The sequence below is a fragment of the Pseudorca crassidens genome, chromosome 19 (genome assembly GCF_039906515.1).
Source record: "Pseudorca crassidens isolate mPseCra1 chromosome 19, mPseCra1.hap1, whole genome shotgun sequence".
NCBI classification, from domain to species: domain Eukaryota; kingdom Metazoa; phylum Chordata; class Mammalia; order Artiodactyla; family Delphinidae; genus Pseudorca; species Pseudorca crassidens.
This window is the reverse complement of record NC_090314.1, coordinates 34,924,863-34,952,022: the sequence shown is the minus strand read 5'-3', so window position 1 is coordinate 34,952,022 and position 27,160 is coordinate 34,924,863. Positions and strand designations below refer to the sequence as shown.

General features: G+C 36.8%; 1 protein-coding gene across 5 annotated transcripts in view; it reads left to right on the top strand.

Moving 5' to 3' along the window:
- The window catches only part of TRIM37 (tripartite motif containing 37), a 155,689-nt gene that overhangs the window by 36,549 nt on the left and 91,980 nt on the right, over nucleotides 1–27,160 (top strand). For 3 of the 5 annotated variants that reach the window (XM_067714078.1, XM_067714081.1, XM_067714080.1), the window contains exons 10-13: nucleotides 753–803; nucleotides 1,874–1,955; nucleotides 8,636–8,712; nucleotides 24,241–24,420. In XM_067714078.1, the coding sequence (XP_067570179.1) occupies nucleotides 753–803; nucleotides 1,874–1,955; nucleotides 8,636–8,712; nucleotides 24,241–24,420 (390 nt within the window). Of the gene's footprint in view, nucleotides 1–752; nucleotides 804–1,873; nucleotides 1,956–8,635; nucleotides 8,713–24,225; nucleotides 24,421–27,160 lie in introns of all 5 variants that reach the window. The other 2 variants (XM_067714083.1, XM_067714079.1) reach the window with 1 other exon arrangement.

The following is a 27,160-nucleotide window of genomic DNA, read 5'->3' as shown; positions in this document are numbered from 1 at the left end:
ATAGTTTATATGTTTTCTATTTCAGGTGTCCAGCCTAAGTACCTAACTTTTTTCTTTTCCTATTTCCATATTAGTTTTTAAATATCTCTTATAGTTATTTTAATACTTAATCATATATTGCCTTTTTTTAAAAAAGCTATATTATAAAGTATTTGTTGAGTCTCCAATTTAATTGCAAACCTTTGATGTCAGCTTTTGATGGTTTTATGAATTCATTTGATTTAATGTTGTTTAATAAAGTTTTAAAAATATTTCTTAAGGCCTTATTTTAGTTTAATAAAATTTGTAAGATGTTACTGAGAGACTTAACTTCGTTTCTTTTTTTTATTAAGATTTATTTATTTTGGGGGGCTGCGTTGGGTCTTCATTGCTGAATGAGGGCTTTCTCTAGTTGTGGCAAGTGGGGGCTACTCTTCGTTGCGGTACGCGGGCTTCTTGTTCCGGAGCATGGGCTCTAGGAGCGCGGGCTTCAGTAGTTGCAGCACGCGGGCTTCAGTAGTTGCGGCGCGTGGGCTCAGTAGTTGCTGCGCAGGCTCTAGGGCACGCGGGCTTCAGTAGTTGTGTCTCATAGGCTTAGTTGCTCCCTGGCATGTGGGATCTTCCCCGACCAGGGATCGAACCCGTGTCTCTTGCATTGGGAGGCAGATTGTTAACCACTGCACCACCAGGGAAGTCTGACTTTGTTTCTTAATTAAATGAAATGTTAAACTTGTATAAGCCAAATAATTTTTTTCTCTTTTGTTTCTTTTTAGTGAGTTGGTACCATCTTATGATTCAGCTACTTTTGTTTTAGAGAATTTCAGGTAAGAGTTTTTGACAACTTTAGTGTTTTTTTGTATGTGTACGTAAGTAAGAGCTAGGTAGGTGTCCTTCCTGGGTAGCATACAGACCTAATGAACTTTGTCACTCAGTGTGTAGTCTTCGAAGAAACAAGTTTTGTATTAGATACATAGAGGTCATTTGTCTGGATTGTTTTATATCTTCTAGATGGATTGCTCCTGTAGGGTGGGAAAAGGAACTTTTTTTTTTTTTTTTTTAAAGAAGAGGTAAGGTAAGGTAGTAAGGTAAGGTGAATGTAAGGTAAGGTGAATGGGATGATAGAGATCAATGAGCCCTCCTACCCATCCTCAGAAATAAGAGTGGTGGGAAGTATGGGATGGGAGGGTATTATTGTAAGAAATTTGTAAGCTTTGTAACTTGCATGCTAAGTTTGTTAGCTTTTACAGCTTTTTCTCTGAGATTAGAAGCCAAGATATTAAAACACAAAGGTCCTAAGGGACTTGTCTTAAAGGGCAGCATGGAAGTGGGGAATGAAGAATATAAAAGGTCTTGCCTTGGGAAGAGAAAATCCCAAGAGGTGATACCATCAAACTAAGGCCAAACTGAGAACTTATACCACTCCCCATTTAATTTGTTTTTTCTTATGGGATAATTCTGTGGCTAAGATATAAACCGAGGATTACCCCACATTTTTTTTCCATATTAGAAAAGGATAATTATACTGTGGGGATGTGAGGAAGAAACTTTTTTTTTTTCCTTTAACGGTGGAAGACTGTTTGTTGAAGTGGTAATTAGATTCAAGGCACTTAGTTATATTTTTCTTTTCCCTTAAATGACAAAATTTTGAGGTTTTTTTTTTAACCTGAAACTTAAAAGATACTGCTGAATATTTCTGTATCATTAAAGTTTCTTTTATTTCAGAATGTTAGTATATATAAATTTATACAGTGGAATCTTGACTTCTTCAGTCACCTTCATTTACTGGTCCAGGACTTCAAATAAGTAACATGAAGTGGTTGGGTTTTGTTTTTGCCTGTTTGCTATTTCCCAACAGTTTTGATCTTGGGATTCAGTTGGTTTTCTTTTACTTTAGTACTTTGCGTCAGAGAGCAGATCCTGTTTACAGTCCACCTCTTCAAGTTTCAGGACTTTGTTGGAGGTTAAAAGTTTACCCAGTAAGTTTTTCATTATTTCTAATAAATTTTGAAACCAAGATCTTTCTTTTAGGGTTCTATAGTACACTGGTTCACTTTTTTAGTGGAGAAAGGAATTAAAGTAATGACAGTTTTGTTTCTTTATAGGATATGTTGCTAAACCTGTGAAAAAATGAGTTAAATATAAACAGTGTAAACACTGGCATATTACTGAACCTTATTTCACTAACATTTAGAAGAAATGTTTAAAATTCTTATTTTAAAAATCATTAAAAAAAATACATTTACAGATGGTCATCAGAAACACATGTGTGTGTTGACTGCATACTCATGGTGCATTCCAGTATGTTTCTTTGACCTGTAGATTTGCTGCATATTGGCAGCTGGACCCAGTGGTATGATGAGCTGCATAGTCAATTCCTATGGCAAGAATATAAGCAGTAGTGTGTGCTTTTATCACATCATATCTAGTTGCATATCTTTTTGTCATATTGATGCACATTGCCTACATCTGTTAATTCACTGGAAGTTGCAGAGTAGTGATTCTCATTTTGTTTCTTTTTTGCTTATTACGTATAATGCTTTTATAAAGAGATGCTTACCTTTACCTATTGTTTGGTTATCCAGTATTACAGTTCATATAGAATAGGCAAGAATCTTTCCTGTTATTTAGTGATTTTCCTTATTCTCTGAAAGTAATTAACTAGGTTTTTAAAAAAAATATCATTATGAACTCATGGATTTATACATATTTAGTCTCTTTAAGTTGGCTTCTGTGTCACTTTGCTCTGACCCTAATAGTCTAGTAGTGACGCTAGTAGTTAGCTTTCTTGTCCTCTTCTGTGGCAAGATGTTCTAGTCTCATCTTGTACATTTCCTACTCTGTACCTGAAATTGGTCATTTTATCCAAAAAGCCCTGATTTCTTTTAGTGGGAAAATTGTATTTCAAGACCAAACTGGGCGTTAAGCGTGCTCATTTCTACCAGGTTAGTCACTGTTTCTAGGCTTTCTTCATGAGCAGAACTAGGGAATTACATAGGCAAATGTATGTGGGGGTTTGGGAAGGGGGAGGGATTAATATGTATGTATGTATGTATTTAAAAATTTATCTAATAGACTCTATTTTTTAGAGCAGTTTTAGGTTAACAGCAAAATTGAGTGGAAAGTACAGAGAACTCTATTCGCACCCACTGCCCCCACACATGCACAGCCTCTGCCACTATCAATATGCCCTGTGCCAGAGTGGTACATTTTTTGCACTTGATGAATTTACATTGACACATTATCACCCAAAGTCCTAGTTCATTCTTGGTGTTATACATTTTAGAAGTTTTATTTGTTTGTTTTTAGCCCAAAGACCATACTTTGAGAAAAACTGGGTAGGAGTGTGCTTAAAATTGAAGTGGGAAAAACTCCAGTGATCTTAATAGAGAAAAAATATTTATGAACACTTTACAATTGCTATATAATTGTAGAATATCAGGGTGTCACATGTATGTATGTATTTTTTAGAGATAAAATAACTCCTGAGTTAATGCTCATGTTTACAATTCAAATTAAGGATTATAGAGTTTTTTAAACATAGTCTCTTTACATTACACCTGTATCTCCTTCTATTCTAGGAATCCTACTTTTTGAAGCCATAGGAAGTGATAGAATTATAATCTCATAATCAATCACTTATTTGCCTTATTTCACCTTACAAACACAAAAATCTCAGAAGGGGAACTCTAATTCCATCATTGATTTGATTACTGAGAAATGTTTAAAATTTTATTTGGAAATATACTCTCCACATTTCACTATGCCATGTCTGGACAACAGTTAGGGTGTTCAAAGCTTGTTCTCTAGTAAATTCTACTGGAAGGGCTAATGAAAGCAATATTTCCTGAATTTTTGTGTGTTGAAAATAGTTTGTATCCTTTATAAGCTAAAGCCAGTATTGCTCGATGCAAAATTCTTGGCTCATGTTTTCTTTCACTGGGTATCTTAAATATTCAATTCCATTTTCTTTTGGTAAAGTCTGATGATAAACTGATCCTTAAAAGGCATTTGCTAATATTGTCTAGGTGCCCAAATAATCTAATTCTTTTTAAGTCCAGTAATTTACTGCTGTATGTTTTGGTTGTTCTTGGTCAGTATTCTCAGTTACATGCTGGGCTCTTTCAATATGTAGTTTTAGACTTTTTAAAGAAAACGTTTCCTGAATTATAGTTTTAAATATTTACTTTGTTTCTGTCTTTGGTTTTCTCTCTTGGGACTTGTATTATCTTCATTTTACATCTTCCTTGCCTGTCTTCAATATTTACCACTTTCTCTCTGAACTTTTCAGCTTTTTCTTCATTTCTTTTTAATTTTTAAAATTTTCTTTTGTTCACTTATTTTTTGAAAGATATAAACTGTTGTGCTTATTTGCTCTTGTGTTCCTTTTAGTTCAGTCTTTATTTCTTAAATAACTTTTCCTTTTATTTCTCTTTCCTTAGTCCTATTACCTGATTTCTGAGTTTTTCTAATACTGATTTGTGTTATTCTTTCATATCATATTATTTTCTTATTTTTTCTTTTCTTCCTGTGGGCCGTCATATTATTTTCTTAGTGTCTATTAGGTTCTTTTGAAATGGTTACAATTTTGATCTTTGAGTATGTTTTTCTAGGGTGCTTTCATTGTCTGTAGGGATGTTATTCTCTTTATTTCCTCTTTTTTTAATCTTGGTAAGTGATGCATAACATAAAATTTACCATTTTTATCATTTCTAAGTGTACATTTAGTATTGTTAAGTATATTTACATTGTTTTGTAACCAACTTCCAGAACTCTTTCTACTTGCAAAACTGAAGCTTTCTGCCCGTTAAACAGTAATTCCCCATTTCCCCCTCTTCTCAACCCCTGGCAACCACCATTCTACTTTCTCTATGAATTTGACTACTCTAGGTACTTCATGTATGTGGAATCGTAACACAGTAACATCTTCTTGTTACTGCTTCTTTTACTTAGCATAATGTTTGTAAGGTTCCTCCACTTTGTAGCATGTGTCAGAATTTCCTTCCTTTTTAAGACTGAATAATATTCCATTGTATGTATATACCACATTTTGTTTATTCGTTCATCTGTCAGTGGACACTTGGGTTGTTTCTACCTGTTGGCTATAGTGACTAATGCTGCTGTGAACATGGGTGTGCAAATATCTCTTCAATATCCTGCTTTTGATTCTTTCAGATATATGCCCAGAAATACTATTGCTGGATCATACGGTAATTCTGTTTTTAGTTTTTTGAGGAACCATATTGTTATCTACAATGGTTGCACCATTTTACATTCCCACCAACAATGCACAAGGGTTCCAGTTTTTCCATATCTTTGTCAATACTTTTTGTTTTCTGTTTCTTTGATAGTAGCCATCCTGATGGGTGTGAGGTAATTCATTGTGGTTTTGATTTGCACTTCCCTAATGATTAATGTTGTTGAGCATCTTTTTATGTGCTTATTCATGGCCATTTGTATATCCTGTTTAGAGAAATGTGTATTCAAGTCCTTTGCCCATTTTTTAATCAAGTTTTTTGTTGTGTTGTAGGAGTTTATATATTCTGGATATTGACCCCCTTATTAGATACCTGATTTACATGTATTTTCTCCTATTCTGTAAGGTTTCTTTTTACTCTGTTGATTGTGTCCTTTGATGCACAGAAGTTCTTAATTTTGTTGTTGTCCAGTTTGTCTATTTTTGCTTTTGGTTTCATATCCAGGAAATCCTTACCAACTCCAATGTCATGGAGCTTTTCCCCTATGTTTTCTTCTAAGGTTTTATAGTTTTAGGACTTATATTTAGATCTTTGATCTATTTTGAATTAATTTTTTTATGATGTAGGGGTCCAACATCATTCTTTTGCATGTGGATAGCCAGCCAGTGTGATAACAATCAGAAATCTGGTGCCTTGCTTTCTGAGAGATTTCCTCGTTCTTCTCCCCTTCTCATCTGGACCTTTTCCTTCCTTTGTTTGTATTATTTCTATGCTGTTTATCTTTTATTTTCCTCCTAGCATTTCCTTTGCAGTCTTTGGACCTGTCCTAAAAGGCCGTACTTATTCGTTTTTAAGAGTTTAGAGTGACTAGACTGCGTTTAGTTTTCAGACTTTTTAATATTAGGCCCCCTTATACTCAGTTGGTATTATATTGAGCAACTCTTCAGTTTCAGCTGTCATATGTGGCTTGTGATGCTTTTCAGTGACTAACTTTTGTCCATTTTGTGGTTTTCCTTCTTTCGGGTCCATTAGATGTCCCATTGTTTCTCTTTCCTTTCTCCCACACTGTTGATATCATGCAGATCTTTGTGGTTATAATTGGTATGTCTTTACCTGCTTATGTTTTGGGGGTTGTGGAGATAACCTGTCATTTAATTTTGTTATAAATGTTGTTTGTGAGCTTTTGGTTTTGTTGTTCAGTTGTTTTGTTTTGTTTTATGTTTGGATTTAGAGAGTTGTAAAAACTATGCTGCCATTTTGGCAGTCTTTCCAGAATCCTCTGCCTATTGAAATTCTTAAAGCTAGGGACTTCCCTGGTGGTGCAGTGGTTAAGAATCCACCTGCCAATGCAGGGGACATGGGTTCAAGCCCTCGTCCGGGAAGATCCCACATGCCGTGGAGCAACTAAGCCCGTGTGCCATAACTACTGAGCCTGTGCTCCAGAGCCCATGCACCACAACTACTGAGCCCGCGTGCCACAGCTACTGAAACCCGTGCGCCTAGAGCCCGTGCTCCACAGCAAGAGAAGCCACCACAATGAGAAGCCCGCACACTGCAACAAAGAGTAGCCTCCGCCCGCCGCAACTAGAGAAAGCCCACATGCAGCAACGAGGACCCAATGCAGCCAAAAATAAATAAATAAAGAAAAGAAAAGAAAATTCTTAAAGCTAGTATTTTGTTAGAGGTACAGATGGCATGTCAATAAAAGTAGTAAAAATTTTGTTCCTTAAGATTATGATAGGGCTTCCCTGATGGCGCAGTGGTTAAGAATCTGCTTGACAGTGCAGGGGACATGGGTTTGAGCCCTGGTCCGGGAAGATCCCACATGCCACGGAGCAACTAAGCCCGTGTGCCACAACTACTGAGGCCCTCGTGCCACAAATACTAGCCCATGCGCCTAGAGCCCATGCTCTGCAACGAGAAGCCACTGCAATGAGAAGCCTGTGCACCGCAATGAAGAGTGGCCCCCACTCGCCGCAACTAGAGAGAGCCTGCGCGCAGCAACGCAGACCCAACGTAGCCGAAAATAAATAAATAAATAAATTTATTTTAAAAATAAAAAGATTATGATAAAAATTAAGTCAAAGAAATTTCTAATCTTATTATCTGTTAAAATTAGGAGTGAAAAATGTTCATTATCTTTTATTAATTGATTTCATTCCAGGGAAATCGTTTTAGGAGCATAATTTAAAAGAAGAAAAAAACCCCAGCTATTTGAACAAGGATATTGGTTGATTTTTAACAATCAGTGTAATTTGCTATATAATTTATGTTCAGTAATATTCACTAATTTTAGCAAGTTTTCACAAATATATATAGTTGTATAATCATTGTCACAATCATGACTTTTATCACCCTCAGAAGTTATGTAATTTATCCTTTTCACATAATCCTTTTTTCTCCTTTCCTGGCCTCTCTGCAACCACTGATCTGTTTTTGTTACTATAGTTTTGCTTTTCCAGAATTTCATATAGTAGGATTATACAACATATAAGCTTTTGTGTCCAGCTTTTTTCACTTAAGTGATGATTGATTTATTCGTAATATTTATTGAGTGATTACCATGTCAAACCCTGAAAGCTGCCTCAGGACCTTTTGGAGCAAAGTAGCCTAGAAATGAAGGGGTTAAGAAGTACATGTACCCCTCTATAGACATATTCCTGCCCTCAGCCCTCGCAGTCTAGTTGGGGAAACAGATCTTTTTACACATAGTTATAACAAATATAATCTTCTCACACAGTACTGGAGAAATACAGAGGGGAATAATTGTACTCATAAAAATCTCTGTAACAGAAATTTAAACAGCTTTTCAATCTCCAGACAGAATCTTATGTGAAATCCTAACATATAAAACATAGAAATTGTGGGTTCGTGCCCCGGTCTGGGAAGATCCCACATGCCGCGGAGCGGCTGGTCCCATGAGACATGGCCGCTGAGCCTGCGCGTCCAGAGCCCGTGCTCCGCAACGGGAGAGGCCGTAGCAGTGAGAGGCCCACATACCGCAAAAAAAAAACATAGAAATTATATTTAATTACTTTCAACATCAATCAAGTGTTACCTTTTTCTGTTTTACTCTCTTTTGATCTTATATATCTTTTTTTTTTTTTGCCTCATTCCTAGTGAAATTGAGGCTTTTCTTTTTTTGGCGTTTTTCTTTGCGGTTTTGATTTTTCTTGGAGGCTCATTATTAAGAGTTCTGTATGTGTTAAAACTCTTAACTCTTTTCATAGTAGTTGATATTTTCTTTAGTTTGTATGCTTTAATATTTTTTTTTAATTGCAAAAGTTTTAAATTGTTATAGATTCAGACCTCTTGGTCTTTTTATTATCTCTTATTGTTTTTAAGCTTAAAACTACTTTGGCATCCAGATATCTGTATTTTGTTTGTTTCATTGTGGCTTAAATTTTTACATTTAAATTGATCTGGAGTTTGTATAACATCTTTTTCTGTTTTTTTTTAAGGATGGAAATGGAGTTGTTCGTGGTTACTACTTATCTGTGTTTCTGGAACTCTCAGCTGGCTTGCCAGAAACTTCCAAGTAAGACATGCAATTAAGTAACAAACTTTAGTGTGTATTTACATACCTTCTTAGCATTTTTTATTAACTACTTTTGTTAATTACTACATTATGTCTGTTAAGATGTATACTAGTATGGAATCCCTGGCATAGTATGATGGCATAGACTGACAGTTCTCAAATTATATGACCTCAGGACTCTTTATACTCTTATTAAATTTTACTGGGAATCCCAAAGAGTGTTTCTTTATGTGGGTTTTATCTATTGATATTTTCTGAATTAGAAATTGAAACAAAAAATTTTAAGTTTTTATTAATTCAGTTTAAAGTAATAATAAACCTATTACATATTAACATAAATAACATTTTCTTGAATAACTGTTTTTCTAAAGCAAAATAATACTTGGTGAGAAAACTTATTGTTTTGTGTTTTTAAAAAAATCTCTTAATGTATGGCTTTTCAATTTACTGTAATAAGTTGTTTTGGTTGACGTATATGTATAAAATCTGGCCTCAGGGATTTTGGATTTCATATGTAGTTGGGAAAAGTTTTTTTTATATGAGATACAATTCACATACCATAAAATTCACCTTATAAATAAGTGTACAATTCAGTAGATTTTAGTATATTCACTGAATTCTACAGCTATCACCAATATCTAATTTCAGAACATTTCATCACCCCACAAAGCAACCCTGTACTCATTAGCAGTCACTTCCCTTTCCCCTCCCCACCCAGTCCCTGACAACCATTAATCTTTTTGTTAGGGAGGAACACTTTAAAAAGCAGTTTTAGATAACTGTGAATTATCTTTGATTTTACCCCCAAATTGAACAAGTGGTTGTTTCTTAAATGTAATTTGCAATATGAAATCTGGAACCACATCAGTGAATTTATTTCACTCTGTTACATTAAAATCTGTTGGTTTGGTATGAGATGTCTGCTTCCAGTTATGATGGAGTAATGGAAGTAACCATTTCTTCTGCAACAACTGAAAAGTAAAATAACATTTCCTAGACACTGGACATGAGACAACAAATGAAAACAATCCCTAGAGACAATAAATAAATAAATCAGATCTATGATTGCCTCGCTTAACCTTGAGAAAGTTTTCAGGCTGTAACACGTGGAGGCACACTGCAAGAGTCTGGCTGACTCCTTGAGTTGAGGAAACAGTGCTGAGTGTCTAGGAAGACCAGCGCACCTAGAGTGCAGTGGACAGAACACCAGAGGAGAGAGCTGCACAAAGAACTCCAGAGACTTGCAGAGAGTTCTCTTCAAATATCAGCAGAGTACAGAGTAGGGCATGCACGTGAAGAAACCTACCTGAGGTTGGCAGAATAACCATTTGAAAGGATTAGAGGGAGTGGTGCCTGGTGCTAGTAACTGTGTCAGTTCCTACCTCTATAGTGGAGAAACTTGTAATCCATGGGACACTGGGTGAAGTACTCAGGAAATTTTTGCCTCACTAGTGGGGAACAGTTAGTCCTAGACTGGACACTGCTCCAGACCCATCTAACAAAGGCAAGACCTGAAAGGATCAAATTGTTTCCAAGTAACCTAACTGCATCCCAGAGCAGAGCGCAAGAAAATTTATAAGATTACAAAAATATCCAGCACCCAACAAAGTTAAGTTTACAATGTCTGTTGTTCAGTCAAAGATTAATTGGCGCGCAAAGGGGCAGGAAGATATAACCAATACTGAGGAGAGTAATCAGTTAATTTAAATTGATAAAGAACGGTTTTTTTGTTTGTTTTTTTTTAATGTGGGTTATATCGGTATTTTCTGAATTAGAAATTGAAATAAATTTTAAAAATTAATTCACTTATAATAACCTATTGTATATTAACATAAATAACATTTCAATGAATAGTAACTTTCTCTAAAGCAAAATAATATTTGATGAGAAAACTTGTACTGTTTGTGTTTTTGGAAATCTTTGTATGGCTTAAAATAAGACAACTGGATTCTCATGTGAGAATTACGAGAGAATATTTAAGACAGTTTTTATAACCACTCCATTTGTTCAGAAGTTAAATAGAGATATGGAAGATATAAAAGACCCAAATTGAACTTCTTGAGAATGAACTATATTTGAAATGAAAAATACACTGGATGGCATGAACAACAGATTAAACATTGCAGAAGAAAAGATTAATGAACTTGAAGGCATTAGCAGTAGAAACTATTCAAAATATGAACATAGAAAAATGAATTCCTAAACTGAAAAACAGCTTGAAGTAGCTTAATGTACAGATATCTGGAGTCCTCAAAGGAGGGGATGGGAAGAAAAATGTAAATACTTTCTGAACTTGATGAAAGCATTAAATCCACGGATTGAGGAAGTTCAGTGAACTACAAGCACATGAAACATGAAGAAAACACCAAAGCACATAATAATCAAATTGCTCAAAGCCAGTGATAAAAAAATCTTAAACTGGCAGTGAAAAAAAAGATGTTATATTTAGAGGCACAAAGATAAGGGTGAAATCAGGTTTCTCACTGGAAACAATACAAGTGAAATGATAATACAGCAACACTTTTAAAGGATTGAAAGAAAGAAATATTAACCTAGAATTCTATAATCAGCAAAAATATATCTTAAAAAATATAGAGAAACTAAGACATTTTCAGGCCTGGACTATAAGAAATGTTAAAGTGCATGCTATAGATAGAAAGGAAATAATACCAGTTGGACCTCTGAATCTAAACAAAGAAATGTAGAGCATCAGAAATGGAAATTGCCTGGTTAAATAAAATTTTTTTTCTGTTACCAAAGTAATTTTAAATGATAATTGTTTAATAAAAAATGATAACATTGTATTTTGGGATTTTTAACCTATGTAGAAGCAAAATACATGATAACAACAGCTGTATAAAGGCCAAAAGAGTAGAGCATGGAAGTATAATGTAAGATTCTGACAGTATATGTGAAGTGTTATAATAACAATTAAAGCTAGACTGTGATAAGTTAAAGATACGTACTATCCTATTTCTGTTGCCTGCTATAACAAATTACCACAAGTTTGGCAGCTTAAAACAATAGGAAAAATTTCCCTCACAGTTTTGGAGGCCAGAAATCCAAAAACTATTGCTAGGGCAAAATCGAGGTTTCAGCAGGGTTGTACTAGCTCCAGAGACACTAAGGGAGATCCATTTCTTGCCTCCTTCAGCTTCTGCTCGCTGCCAGCATTTCTGGGCTTGTGACCATGTCACTCCTGTCTCTGCCTTTGGTCACATGGCCTTATCTTTTTTTCTGTCTGTCAAATCTTCGTCTTCTTTTCTCTTACAGTGACACTCATGGTTACATTCTGGGTCCACATGGATGTTCCAGGATAGTCCCCTCATCTCAGGATCCTTGGCTTAATCACAACTGTATATTCCCATTCACACGTTCCAGAGATTAGGATATTGATATCTTGGGGACACTGTTCAGCCTCCCACAACTATAAACTATAAAGCCACTGCTAAAATGACAAAGACATTTAGTTTATAAAGCAACAAAGGGGATAAAATTGAAACAAATCCTAATCTTAAGGAAGGCAGGAAAAGATAACAGGTAACAAAAAACAGATGGGACAGATACCAAGACGTGGTACTATAAATGGTCTACACACCCCAGTTAAAAGGCAGAGATTGTCAGATTGCCTAAAAAAGCAAAACTCAAGTGTATGCTAACCCCAAGAAACATACTTTAAATGTAAAGATATACCATACTAGTACTAATCAAAACCAAGTTGAAACTGTTGTTTTAATATCAAAGTAGATTTCAAAGGAAAGCATATTACCAGAGATATAGAACTTTATTTCATAGTGATAAAAGGATCAGTTAATGAAGAGGACATATAACGACTATAAACATTTCTGTTTATACCCTGATAACAGATCTTCAAAATACATGAAACAAAAACTAATAGAAGTATAAGGAGAAATAGACAAAAACTAATCTCTCAGTTGATATAACAGGTAGGCAGAAATCATCAAGGTTATAGTACATTTGAATAGCACTGTCAACCAACCTGACCTGATTGACATTTATAGACCATGTGATCCAACAGTAGCAGAATACAAATTATTCTTACGTGTGCACAGAATATTTACCAAGAAAGACCATATTCTGGAACATAGAACATGTCTCAATAAATTCATAAGTATTCAAATCATTCAGATTTTTTTTTACCATAATGGAATTAATTTAGATGTTAGTAACAGATATTTTGAAAATCTGACGTATTTTAAAGTTAAATAACACACTTCTAAATAACCCCTGGATCAAAGAGGAGATTATAAGAGTTTCTTTTTAAGTGTTTTAAACTGAATTAAAATGAAAACACAACATACCAGAATTTGTAGAATGCTGCTAAAGCAGTAGGTAGGGGGAAATTTATAGCACTAAATGCCTACGTAAGTGAAAAGCAGAAAGGCCTTAAATCAGTGATGTCAATGTCTACTTTAATAAACTAGAAAGAAGAAGTTAAATGGAAAGTAAACAGAAGAAAGGACATAACAAAGATCAAAGAGTGCAGTGAAATAAACAAATGCTGTAGAGAAAATCATTGAAATCAAAAGGACAACAAAATTTGAGGGCTAATACTATATGACTAAGATTTATAATAAGGCCACAGCATCAGCATGATACAACATAGTATTAGCATAAGAATAGACAGATGAAGAATGGAATATACAGATTTCTTCCACTGTCCAAAAGGAGAGCGGTCCTATGAAACCTTTTGTAGGCTGAAATGGCATAAAGTGAAGGAACAATTACCTTAGGACATATCTTGCTAATGGATGCACAGAATATATCAGGACGAAGCATAGATACTCACAGACACAGTTCAAAGCTATGGCGGCTTGATACTGAGATGCTGGGTATGATTCCCAGGGAAGGAGCTTGGCGGTGCCGCTCTTGCTGCTTGGAGCATGCCTCTATAATGACTTTCTACAAAATAAGCACTGAATGCTGTTTTCACTTTTCAGCTTTTTTTGTAAAAACAAAATTTCTCTTCAGATTTCTTTTGGTTAGCAAAAACAGGTACTAGTGTAGGTTCTTTTGTAAAAGTTAAGTGGCATAAAGAGAATGTTCAAAAATGGGGGATACCTGTACTATGATTCTAGAAATAAACACACTTTCATTAGGAAACTATTTTTTGACAAAGACGCAAAGACAGTGCTATGGGGAAAGTGTAGTCTTTTCAACAAATTGTGCTTGAACATTTGGCTATACATATGCAAAAAAATTGAACTTGGATCCATACCTCACACTATATACTTAAACTTACTGAAAATTGATCATAGACCTAGATTTAAGTCCTAAAACAATAAAACTTACTGGACACAACATAGGAGAAAATTTTCCTTTGGGTTGGGCAATGATAGTTCAGTTACAGTGGAAAAACACAATCCATAAAGAAACACATTTGTAAATTAGGCATCTTGAGAATTGTAAAGTTCTCTTCTTCAAATTATGTGGATTTGTATCAAGAATATATAAGGAATTTGAAATTCAACAATAAAAAAATAAACAAGGTCTCTTTTCCGTAAGGGCAAATAGTTTGTCAGACACCCCACTAAAGAAGATTTATGGATGGCAAAATAATCCTGTGTAAGATGTTTAATAGTATAAGTCATTAGGGAAACAAATTTATCTACAGAACTTCCCTGGTGGCGCAGTAGTTAAGAATCTGCCTGCCAATGCACGGGTCATGGGTTCGATCCCTGGTTCAGGAGGATCCCACATGCCACGGAGCATCCAAGCCCGTGCACCATAACTACTGAGCCTGCACTCTAGAGCCCGCGAGCCACAGCTACTGAAGCCCACGCTCCTAGAGCCCGTGCACCGCAACGAAGAGTAGCCCCCGCTCTCCACAACTAGAGAAGGCCTACACGCAGCAATGAAGACCCAACGCAGCCAAAAACAAATAAATAAAATAAAGAAATTTTTTAAAAAATAGTAAATTAAAAAAAAAGAGAAATTTATCTACAATACCACTGTGTCCTATTAGAGTGGCTCTAATTACAGAGATCATACCACGTGTTGGCAAGAATATAGAGAAATTTGAAGTCTTATACGTTTCTGGTGGGAATGTAAAATGATACAACCACTTTTGTAAACCATTTGGTGATTTGTTAAAAAGTTAGACATATGGGCTTCCCTGGTGGCGCAGTGGTTGAGAGTCCACCTGCCGATTCAGGGGACACGGGTTCGTGCCCCGGTCCGGGAAGATCCCACATGCTGCCGAGCGGCTGGGCCCGTGAGCCATGGCCACTGAGCCTGCGCGTCCGGAGCCTGTGCTCCGCAACGGGAGAGGCCACAACAGTGAGAGGCCCGCATACCGCGCAAAAAAAAAAAAAAAAAAAAAGTTAAACATACACTTACTGTGTGACTCAGCTAAACGACTCCTAGATATTCACCCCAGAGAAAAGGAACTAGATGTCCATTCAGAGACTTCCAGAAATGTTCATGGTAACTTTATTTGGAATAGCCAAATAAAATCAACCCTAACTGCCACCAACAGATGACTAGATAAGCAAATTTTGTTATGTCTATACAGTGGAATAACACTCAGCAATAAAAAGTAATGAACGGTTGATACGTGCAACAATGAGAATGACTTATTTTTTTATTTCTTTTAATATTTACTTATTTATTTTGGCTGTGCCAGGTCTTAGTTATAGGATCTTTTAGTCGTAGCATGCAGACTCTTAGTTGCGGCATGCCTGTGGGATCTAGTTCCCTGACCAGGGATCGAACCCAGGCCCCCTGCGTTGGAAGCATGCAGTCTTACCCACCACCAGGGAAGTCCCTAGGAATGACTTTTAAATTAATTATTCTTAGTGAAAGCAGCCAGATAAAAAAGAGATATATATGATTCCACTTATATAAACCTCTAGAAAAATGCAAACTAATCTATAGTGACAGAATGCAGGTGTGCGGTTGCTTAGAGATCAGACAGGCTGGGCTAAGGTTGGGTGGAAGGTGGAGGGAGAAGGTAAGAGGGAAGAATTACAAAAGGCAGAGGAAACTTTGGGGATGATGGATATGTTTAGTATCTTGATTGTCATAATGGGGTTGGTTTTATGGGTATATATAAATATGTGTGAAACTTACCAAATTATACATTTCAGTTACACTTCTTTAAAGCTGTTTTACTCATTGGTAAAATGTCATTGGTCTGTCTTATACTTTGCATGGATCTTTTACTCATGCGTGATTTTGTAACAACATGGAATAATCATTTGGAAAATAACAACTTACTAAGTAGTGTTGACACATTTCATTATGCAGTATCAGTCACATTCATGGATATCACCGTTTTCACAACGAAAGTCTTGAAGTATTGGAAAGCTTTTAAGCTCATGTGGTACATACAAATTTTCCAGGATTATGTTTTTTCACTTGAAAGTGTGTTTTATCATTGGCAACAAACACTGACAGTTCTTTTCCTTAGTTGTTTTGGCACAGAAAATGTCTGCTGGGTATCCACAACCAAATAACCATTGTTTGTCAGTTCTCTGAATTTGAGGTTTCACAAAAAAAGTGACTGATGATATTGGAACTCAGCTGAACAAAGTGATTTTTCCAAGGCAACCATTGCATATCACAATGCAGCATAAGTACTTTATGTATATTTCCCATTTGTGACACCAAGCATTAAGGTTTAATAACATTTATCATTTTTACTACTTCTTCAAAGACGTTCTTTTTCTAAAAAACTTTATTTTATTTATTTATTTTTGGCTATGTTGGGTCTTCATTGCCGCGCATGGGCTTTCTCTAGTTGAGGCGAGCAGGGCTGCTCTTTGTTGAGGTGCGTGGGCTTCTCATTGTGGTGGCTTCTCTTGTTGCGGAGCACGGGCTCTAGGCGTGCGAGTTTCAGTAGTTGTGGCACACGGGCTCAGTAGTTGTGGCTCATGGGCTCTAGAGCGCAGGCTCAGTAGTTGCGGGGCATGGGCTTAGTTGCTCCACGTCATGTGAGATCTTCCCGGACCAGGGCTCGAACCTGTGTCCCCTGCATTGGCAGGCGGATTCTTTTTTTTTTTTTTTTTTGTGGTATGCGGGCCTCTCACTGTTGTGGCCTCTCCCGTTGCGGAGTGCAGGCTCAGCGGCCATGGCTCACGGGCCCAGCCACTCTGCGGCATGTGGGATCCTCCCGGACCGGGGCACGAACACGTGGCCCCTGCATCGGCAGGCGGACTCTCAACCACTGCGCCACCAGGGAAGCCCAAAGACATTCTTGAGAGACATTGAAAATTTTTTTTCCCATCTGAAAGTGTGTAGCAGTGAATATAATGATTACTGGTACATTTTAACTACCGTTGCTTTTGCACCGTTAGTGCAAACGTCAAACACTGCGAAAAAGGCAAATAACATCTTAGCGTTATCATGAAGATAGTTTTGACTTTTTGGATCACTGAAAGGATCGTGGGAACTGACCCCCAGTGACACAACTTCTGACATAGACTAACCTTAGTGAAGAATATTCTTGCCATGACTGGTGAGTCAAACTACGAATAATGCTAGTAATATGGAAAGGATTCTGGCCTCTGAGTTGAAAGTGTGTTTTAGTCATAGCTCTGTTCCAAATCTCCTGTGTGATCTGAAACAGTGGACTTACCTGTATTGTTATTGTAACAGCTCACGTCTGCTGAATATATACTTTGTGCTATGCACTGTGCCTTGTATAACTCATTTTGCTTTACTACCACCTCGTGAGCTGTTAAATGCTATTTATCACTCCCATTTCACAGGTGGAAATATCATAGCTAAGTTATTCACTTGAGTTCAGCATTGTTAAGGTATAGTCTTTTTAACATAGATTTTTCTTTCTCTGTATTCTTTGTTCTTAACCACCACGCTCTGTTTTATTCCCTGAAATCAGCCTTTGTGATTGGGAAGGTGGTTGATCTTAGGCAGAATTGTAAAAAGTTTAGTGATTATAGGATTTTGTTCATAACCCTGTTGCTACCATTAATCTTGGTTCTCTTCTTGTCTCTTGATTAATTTATTTCCTATATACAGGCATACTTCAAGATATTGCAGGTTTGGTTCCAGACCACCACAATAAAGCAAGTTACATGAATATTTTGCTTTTTTGGTGCATATAAAAGTTATGTTTAAACTATACTACAGTCTAGTAAGTGTGCACTAGCTGTATGTCTGAAAAAAAATGTACATACCTTAATTTAAAAATACTTCATTGCTCTAAAATGCTAACCACCACTGAGTCATAATCTTTTTGCTGGTGGAGGGTCTTGCCTCAGTGTTTGATGGCTGCTGACTGATCAGGGTGGTTGTTGCTGAAGTCTGGGGTGGGTGTAGCAATTTCTTTAAACAAGACAACAGTAAAGTTTGCTGCATTGATTGACTCGTCCTTTCATGAATGATTTCTCTGTAGCATGCAATGCTGTTTGATAGTATTTTAGCCACAGTAGAACTTCTTTCAGATTTGGATTCAATCCTCTCAAACCCTGACTCTGCTTTATCAACTAAGTTGATGTAATATTCTAAATCCTTTGCTGTCATTTCAACAATCTTTACAGCATCTTCACCTGGAAGTAGATTCCATCTCAAGAAACCCTGTTGTTTTGTTTTGTTGTTTTTTTCCTTATCCATAAAAAGCAACTCCTCATCCATTGAAGTTTTATCATGAGATTGTAGCAATTCAGTCACATCTTCAGGCTCTACTTCTGATTCTTATTCTCTTGCTATTTTTACGATATCTGCAGTTACTTCCTCCACTGAATTCTTGAACTACTCAAAGTCATCTGTGAGGTTTGGAATCAAGTTCTTTCAAAGTCTCCTTAATGTTGATATTTTGACCTCTTCCCACAAATCATGAATGATCTTAATGGCACCTAGAATGGTGAATACTTTCCAGAAGGTTTTCAATTTACTTTGCCCAGATCCCTCAGAGCAATCACTGTCTACGGCAGCTATCGCCTTATGAAATATATTTCTTAAATACTAAGACTTGAAAGTCAGAATTACTCCTTGATCTGTGGGCTGCAGAATGGATGTGTGTTAGCAGGCATGAAAACAGCGTTAACCTTGTACGTCTCCATCAGAGTGCTAGGGTGACTAGGTGCATTGTCAATGAGCAGTAATATTTTGCAAAAAATCTTTCTTTCTAGAGCGGTAAATCTCAAGTGGGTTTAAAATATTCAGTTAACCATATGTAAAGAGATGGGCTGTCATCAGGCTTTGTTGTTCTCTTTATAGAGCACAGGCAGAGTAAATTTAACATAATTGTTAAGGGCCTTAGGATTTTCAGAATGGTAAATGAGCATTAGCTTCAACTTTTAAGTCACCAGCTTACATTAGCTCCTGACAAGAGAGTCAACCTGCCCTTGGACGCTTCAGATCCAGGCATTTACTTCTCCTGGATAACTTGCTGCAGCTTCTATATCAGCACTTCTATGTTATGGAGACAGCTTCTTTCCTTCAACCTTATGAACCACCTCTGCTAGCTTCAGACGTTTCTTCTACTGCTTCCTTGCCTCTCCCAGCCTTCGTAGAATTGAGAGTTAGGGCCTTACTGTGGACTAAGCTTTTGGCTTGAGGGAGTGTTGTAGCTGGTTTGGTCTTCTATCTAGACCACTAAAACTTTCTTCATGTCAGCAATAACTGTTTAGCTTTCTTAATTATGTTTTCACTGGAGTAGCACTTTTTAATTTGCTTTTAAGAATTTTTCCTTTTCATTCACAACTTGGCTAATTGTTTGGCACAAGAGGCCTAGCTTTCGGCCTATCTTGGCTTTCAACATGTCTTCCTCACTAGCCTTAATGATTTCTAGCTTTTAATTTAAAGTAAGACATGTGACCTTTTTCTTTCACTTGAACACTTAGAGGCCATTGTAGGGTTATTAATTGGCCTAATTTCAATATTGTTGTGTCTCAGGGAATAGGAAGGCCCAAGAAGAGGGAAAGAGATGGGCGGGGAGGAGGGACAGATGGCTGATAGGTGAAGCAATCAGAACACACGTAACATTGATCAGTTAAGTTTGTCGTCTTATATGGATGTGGTTTGTGGCGCTCCAAAACAATTCCATCGAAGGTCACTGGTCAGAGATCATGACAACAGATGTAACAGTAATAATGTAAAAGTTTGAAATATTGTGAGAATTACCAAAATGACACAGACATGAAGTGACCAAATGCTGTTGGAAAAGTGGAGCCAATAGACTTGTTTGATGTAAGGTTGCCACAAACCTTCAATGTGTAAAAATGTAATATCTGTGAAGTACAATAAAGCAAAAACACAATAAAACAAGATGTGTCTGTACCTGTTTCTTGCCTTGGGAAGATTCTCCTTCTCTTACTGGTATGTAGATTTTTTGACATTTCTATTGTTTTTGGTACAGGTTTCATCTTGGGTACTTTTATTGTTGACATATATACTTCAGGAACTTAGTTTACATTGTCTTATAAGCAGTAATAACATTATCAGTGGTAATGAAATATTATCATTCAGGATACTAAGCTTGAAAGAGATTAGAATTTGTGTATTTGTTAGATATTATCTGAATACCTTAATAAGAATGTTCTATTTGGATAAAAACAGACATCTTATCCTCTTTTTTTTTTTTTTTCTGGCCATGCCATGCAGCTTGTGGGATATTAGTTCCCTGACTAGGGATTGAACCCGCACCCTTGGCAGTGAAAGCGCAGAGTCCTAACCACTGGACCGCCAGGGAATTCCCTTATTACCTGTTAATTCTCTTAACACTTCGGCAAGCCTAGAGAAGAGTCTTGAATACTTTCTTATTAATTACTGAAATGTCATTCAATTATGAAATTGAGAGTTTAACAGTGAGGTAGTTTTACTGTCAAAGTATGAAATAAAAATGTAAATCATTGTATTATCTAGTAGATTTTAATAACACTTGGGACCCTGCACAAGTACTTTCATAATTTCATTATACTTAAATATCTTTCTCACTGTGTGCGTTATAATACACCTATGTAGGCTTTCTGAGGAAATTTGTGCATGAGTGACATCCTTGAATTGACTCTTAACAGTATTTACTAATCTGACTTTTGTTTTAGAGAAGGAAATTTCTTTGAGTTGCTTAAGCAAAGAGTAGAACTTTCCCTTGGGGAGTAATATTAATGAGACTAAAATTTTAAGTTAATAATTGTTAAAATTCATTCAGACTTTCAGTTTGATAAAAGAAGGGAATTTAAGTTGGAATATTCAAATTTGAGGTTTTAGTTTTATCTAAGATTAGGGTTGAGATGCTCTATAAATAATTTAACTTGGATTAATTGCTGTATTTAATAGAAACATAGATATATCTCTGTCATGATTTTAAAGAACTAATGCAGATGAAACAATGATCTTTTTTCAAACATTATATGCTTTTTCATATAAAAAACTGATTTTTAAAAAAGTGTTCTATATTGATTTTAAACTTTTACCTGTCTTGATCCTGGATGTATTTAACCATCTGCATTAATGTCTTTCTCCTTAGATTTTCAATATTCTTGGTTGTTTCTCTGAATTTTGAATTTTTTTACTACTCATTTTTAAAATAAAAGTAAAAATTTTTTTGAGGTGAGATTCATATAATATGTAATTAACCATTTAAAAATACACAATTTAAGAACTTCCTGGTGGCGCAGTGGTTAACAATCCGCCTGCCAACGCAGGGGACACGGGTTTGAGCCCTGGTCCGGGAAGATCCCACATGCCACGGAGCAAGTAAGCCCATGCGCCACAACTACTAAAGCCCGTGCGCCTGGAGCCTTTGCTCTGCAACAAGAGAAGCCACCACAATGAGAAGCCCACGCACCGCAATGAAGAGTAGCCCCCGCTCGCCTCAACTAGAGAAAAGCCTGCGCGCAATGAAGACCCAACGCAGCCAAAAATAAATAAATAAAAAATACACAATTCAGTGGGACTTAGTGCATTTCCAGTGTTGTACAGTCACCACCTCTCTCTAGTTTCAGAATGTTTTCATCATCCTAGAACACCTCGTACCCATCCCTTCCTTCCCCCAATCCTAGACAACTATTCTTCTCTGTGTATTTGCCTATTCTGGATATTTCACATAGAAGTTCATACAATTTGGGATCGTTTATGTTTGGCTTCTGTTTACCTAGCATAGTGTTTTCAGGGTTCACCAAATGTTGAAGCATATATCAAAACTTCATTCCTTTATATGGCTGAACAATATTCCATTGTATGTATGGACCTCAATTTGTTTATCAGTTCATCTATTGATTGACATATGGGTTGCTTCCATCTTTTGGCTATTACGAATAATCTTGCTATAAATATTCATGTATGAGTTTCTATATGGGCATATGTTAATTCTGTGTTTTTAACGTTTTGAGAAATTACCAAACTGTTCTCCACAGTGGCTGCACCATTCTCTGTTCCTACCATTTTAAGATTACATTTTATAGCCATCCTAGTGAATATGGAGTGGTATCTCATTGTGGTTTTGACTTGCATTTCCTTAATGACCAGTGAAATTGAACATCTTTTCATTTGTTTTTCTGGCCATTTGTATATCTTCTTTGGAGAAATGTCTGAAATTCAAGTCTATTTTCCATTTTTAAATTAGGTTGCTTGTCTTTTAATTGTTGAGTTCTGAGAATTCTCTCTGCATTTTGTATACTAAACCCTTATCAGACATATGATTTGAAAACTTTCTCCCATTCTGTGGGTTGTATTTTTGCTTTCTTGATAATGTCCTCTGATACACAAAAATTTTAAATTTTTGCGAAGTCCAAATTACCTATTTTTTCTTTACTTGTTCATACTATTGGAGTCAAATCTACGAATCCATTGCCAAATTCGAATTCATGAATATTTACCCCTGTGTTTTCTTCTAAGAGTTTTAGAGTTTTAGCCCTTACATTTAGGTCATTGATCCATTTTGAGTTAATTTTTGTATATGAAATTAGAAAGTTGTATATGAAATATACATATGAAATTTGTATGTGAAATTTGCACGTAGCAATCAGATTTTCTCAGCACCATTTGGGTTTTTTGTTGTTGTTGTTTTTTTTTTTTTTGTACGCGGGCCTCTCACTGTTGTGGCCTCTCGCGTTGCGGAGCACAGGCTCTGGACGCACAGGCTCAGCGGCCATGGCTCACGGGCCCAGCTGCTCCGCGGCATGTGGGATCTTACTGGACCGGGGCACGAACCCGTGTCCCCTGCATCGGCAGGCGGACTCTCAACCACTGCGCCACCAGGGAAGCCCTTTGTTGTTGTTTTGATTTATTTTGTTTTGGTGGGATCCCAGTTGCTTGACTAGGGATTGAACATTTCACTGCAGTGAAAGCAGAGTGTCCCAGCTACTGGGACACCAGGGAATTCCCTCAGCACTGTTTGTTGAAGAAACTTTCTTCCCTGTTGAGTCAGAACCCTTGTCAAAAACCAATTGCACACTGATATTGGGGTTTATTTCTGGACATTTAATGGCACCCTTTGCCTTACAACTGCCATAATAATTAGGCAGACAAAATATCACAGCTTTTGTATTAGTTTGTGCCATCAATCTGTATAATGCACTGTGAGAGATACTAATATAAAAATCATTTGACAGTACTTAAATACGGTTGACCTTTGAACAACGCAGGGCTTAGGGGCGCCAACCCTCCACACAGTCAAAAATCTGCATGTCACTTACAATTGGCCCTCCCTATCCTGGGTTCCTCTGTATCCATGGTTCTACATCCTTGGATTCAAACAACTGCAGATTGTGTAGTACTGTAATATTTACTATATAAAAAAAAATTCACAGTTAAGTGGACCATTGCAATTCGAACTTAGGTTGTTTAAGGGTCGCCTGTACACGTTTATTTGTAGATAAAGAGCTGTAATTTTTTCTTTTGCCTTTGCAAGTAGAAATAGCAGACTGAGGTATTGGGTTTTTCTTTTAAAAGTTTATCTCTGCTAAAAAAGAAGCTTTATGGCTACTGTTGGATGTTCCTTCTGATGATCTTTATTTTTTCACTTCTCTTTCTTGCGATAGCGTACTTTCTCAGTAAAAATGACTTCGAAGACTTGAGAGTTTTATACTATATAAGATGCGGAAATCTAAATTTACTGGCTTTCCCATTTATACTTATTTTCTATTAGAAAATTTTATAGGCTTGAATTGCTGAATACACAGTTGATTTATGATAACTTGAATTGGAAAAATATAGTAGAGTATTCAAAATTTATTATTTATTTACCTCAAAGAAAATGGCAGAACATTGTGAGGAAACATAGGTAATGAATATATGGAAAAATACATAGTGTTGCTAAAATGTGTAACTTTGAAAATACTATTTTATACAAAATTTATTCATTATTTGAGGTGGTATTTTATACCTGCTATATTGGTAAACATTTTTAAAGGGGAAGAAGGACCTAGTGCCAATCATATTGTGGTAGCCCATTTATATTACTGTTGTGACAGTCCTTTCTGAAAGACATGTAGCTGTGTATATCATTAAGTTTCTTCTTAGGTACTTAATCACCTTAATGTTTTGATGTCATTTATTCTTGCTTTACTAACTCTATATTAATAGTCTTTTCAATTTTAGATACGAATACCGTGTAGAGATGGTTCATCAGTCCTGCAATGATCCTACCAAAAATATCATTCGAGAATTTGCATCTGACTTTGAAGTTGGAGAATGTTGGGGTTATAATCGATTTTTCCGTTTGGACTTACTTGCAAATGAAGGATACTTGAATCGACAAAATGATACAGTGATTTTAAGGTAATAGGAAACATTTATATTATGGCTTTTATCACAGGAAATAATGTCATCAGAATTTTAAAGTCTTTTCACTTAACAAAGATGAATATTGAAATTCATTCTAACTCTAACCTTACCATGTTCTTAACCATTTAATTTCAGAAGTCCTGTGTGGTCAGTGAATAAGTTAGTCAGAAATGTGTTTGACATCTAGTTAGTAGTTCCATAAAAAGTAAACTGCTGGGGCTTCCCTGATGGCTCAGTGGTTAAGAATCCGCCTGCCAGTGCAGGGGACTCGGGATCGAGCCCTGGACTGGGAAGATCCCACATGCCACAGAGCAACTAAGCCCATGTGCCACAACTACTAAGCCTGTGCTCTAGAGCCTGCAAGCCACAACTACTGAGCCCATGCACCACAACTACTGAAGCCCGAGTGCCTAGAAGCCCATGCTCCGCAACAAGCCACCGCAATGAGAAGCCCACGCACCACAACGAAGAGTAGCCCCCACTCACCGCAACTAGAGAAAGCCCGTGTGCACCAACGAAGACACAATGCAGCCAAAAATAAAGTTTTTCAAAAAAGTAAACTACTACTTCCAGTAAATGTGGTAATGTCCCATTTATCTATTGAACTTCTAGCAACCTCACCATTTGGAAATCCAAGAATAGTGTGGGATCAAGTGCTTTTTTTTTTTTTCGTGGTACGCGGGCCTCTCACTGTTATGGCCTCTCTCGTTGTGGAGCACAGGCTCCGGATGCGCAGGCTCAGCGGCCATGGCTCACAGACCTAGCCGCTTCGCGGCATGTGGAATCTTCCCGGACTGGGGCACGAACCCGCGTCCCCTGCATCGGCAGGCGGACTCTCAACCACTGCGCCACCAGGGAAGCCCTCGAGTGCTTATTTTTTTCCACTTGGCATTGTGTATTATGTTTGGATGACTGGTTTTGAAAGCTTAATTTAACAAAAAGATTTTCAGTTTCTTCTAGATAACAGCAAATTAAAAGTAAGGGAATAGAGATGAAAATTGATGAAAATAAACTAAGTGATGGTAGTTGTGTTATTTGCAAGAAAGGACAGAACATAAACAGTGACTATAAAGCTACAGCCCTATTTAATATTGGGGTAACCCTTGTAATTCAGTTTTGGGGCATCATTGCACCATGGTTTAATTTGATGATCAAAATGCAAGCTTGAGTTTTAAAAAAATAAATAAATTCAGGGACTTCCCTGGTGGCACAGTGGTTAAGAATCTGCCTGCTAATGCAGGGAACACGGGTTTGATCCCTGGTCTGGGAATATCCCATATGCCGTGGAGCAACTACGCCCATGCACCACAACTACTGAGCCTGCGCTCTAGAGCCTGTGAGCCACTACTGAAACCCGCGTGCCTAGAGCCCGTGCTCTGTAACAAGAGAAGCCACCACAATGAGAAGCCCACGCACCACAATGAAGTGTAGCCCCCGCTCACCACAACTAGAGAAAGCCCGCATGCAGCAACAAAGACCCAATGCAGATGGAGCCAAAAATAAATGTATTTAAAAAATTTAAAAATTAAAAAAAAAATTCAAATATGTTTTGAACTGAGTGGTTTCAGAATGTTTAACAGTTTAGTAAGTTTCCATCAAATAATTTTAAAAGCTCTTTTCCTTAAAAGAGATTTGAATATACTCTTTTAAATTTCACTTATTCTGATTTCTTTGTCCTTGAGCATGCTGGATGAGTTGCTGTTATATCACCCTTTACTATTATGTGTTCTTCATAACTTTTCTGGGAGAATAAGGATGTATAAAAAGAGATTATTGCATTTTGAGATATGGGAACATATGTATATATATAACTGATTCACTTAGTTGTGAAGCTGAAACTAACATACCATTGTAAAGCAATTATGCTCCAATAAAGATGTTTAAAAAAAAAAAAAAAAGAATAGAAAGAGACACCAGAGCACCATGCGAGGGCAGTGAGAAGGCCACGCACGTGCAAGCCAAGGAGAGAGGCCTCAGAAGAAACCAAAGCTGCCGACACCTTGATCTTTGACTTCCAGCCTCCAGAACCGTGGGAACGTAGACTGCTGTTGTTTAAGCCCTCCAGTCTGTGGTCTTTTGTTATGGCAGCTCGAGCAGACTAAGCCGTCACTGTGGATGCTCCTCTTAATATTTCTGGAATTGTGTAATAACATGAAAGGACATCCTTTCCTGCACATTACACTTTCCACTGCCTGAACAGAGAGGGTCGTTTCTGCCGCAATCTTCAAGAGCCTCTCTAAATCCTTTAGGAGTTAGATCATCCTCTTGGAAGCAACCATCCTGCCGTCATCCTAGTCAGTTTTAACCCCTTTGGTTGTTAGCTAGTCCCACTCTTGTCAACAGCTCTGCTGTGATGTGAGCAGTTTTTCAGCACTGCTTTCATTGCCTTTATGCAATACTACGTCCTTGTGAGATTTGTGATTATTTTCATTCCATTTGCATTATACCTTTGGATATACCTCATCTGAAAATCAGGAAGAGATGGATTATGACACTGAGCTGAAGGGGAGGAAGGAACATAAAAAAAAAAAAAAAAAAAAAAACTCTTTTCCTTAAAAGAGATTTGAATATACTCTTTTAAATTTCACTTATTCTGATTTCTTTGTCCTTGAGCATGCTGGATGAGTTGCTGTTATATCACCCTTTACTATTATGTGTTCTTCATAACTTTTCTGGGAGAATAAGGATGTATAAAAAGAGATTATTGCATTTTGAGTGTAGAAAAAAATTCATG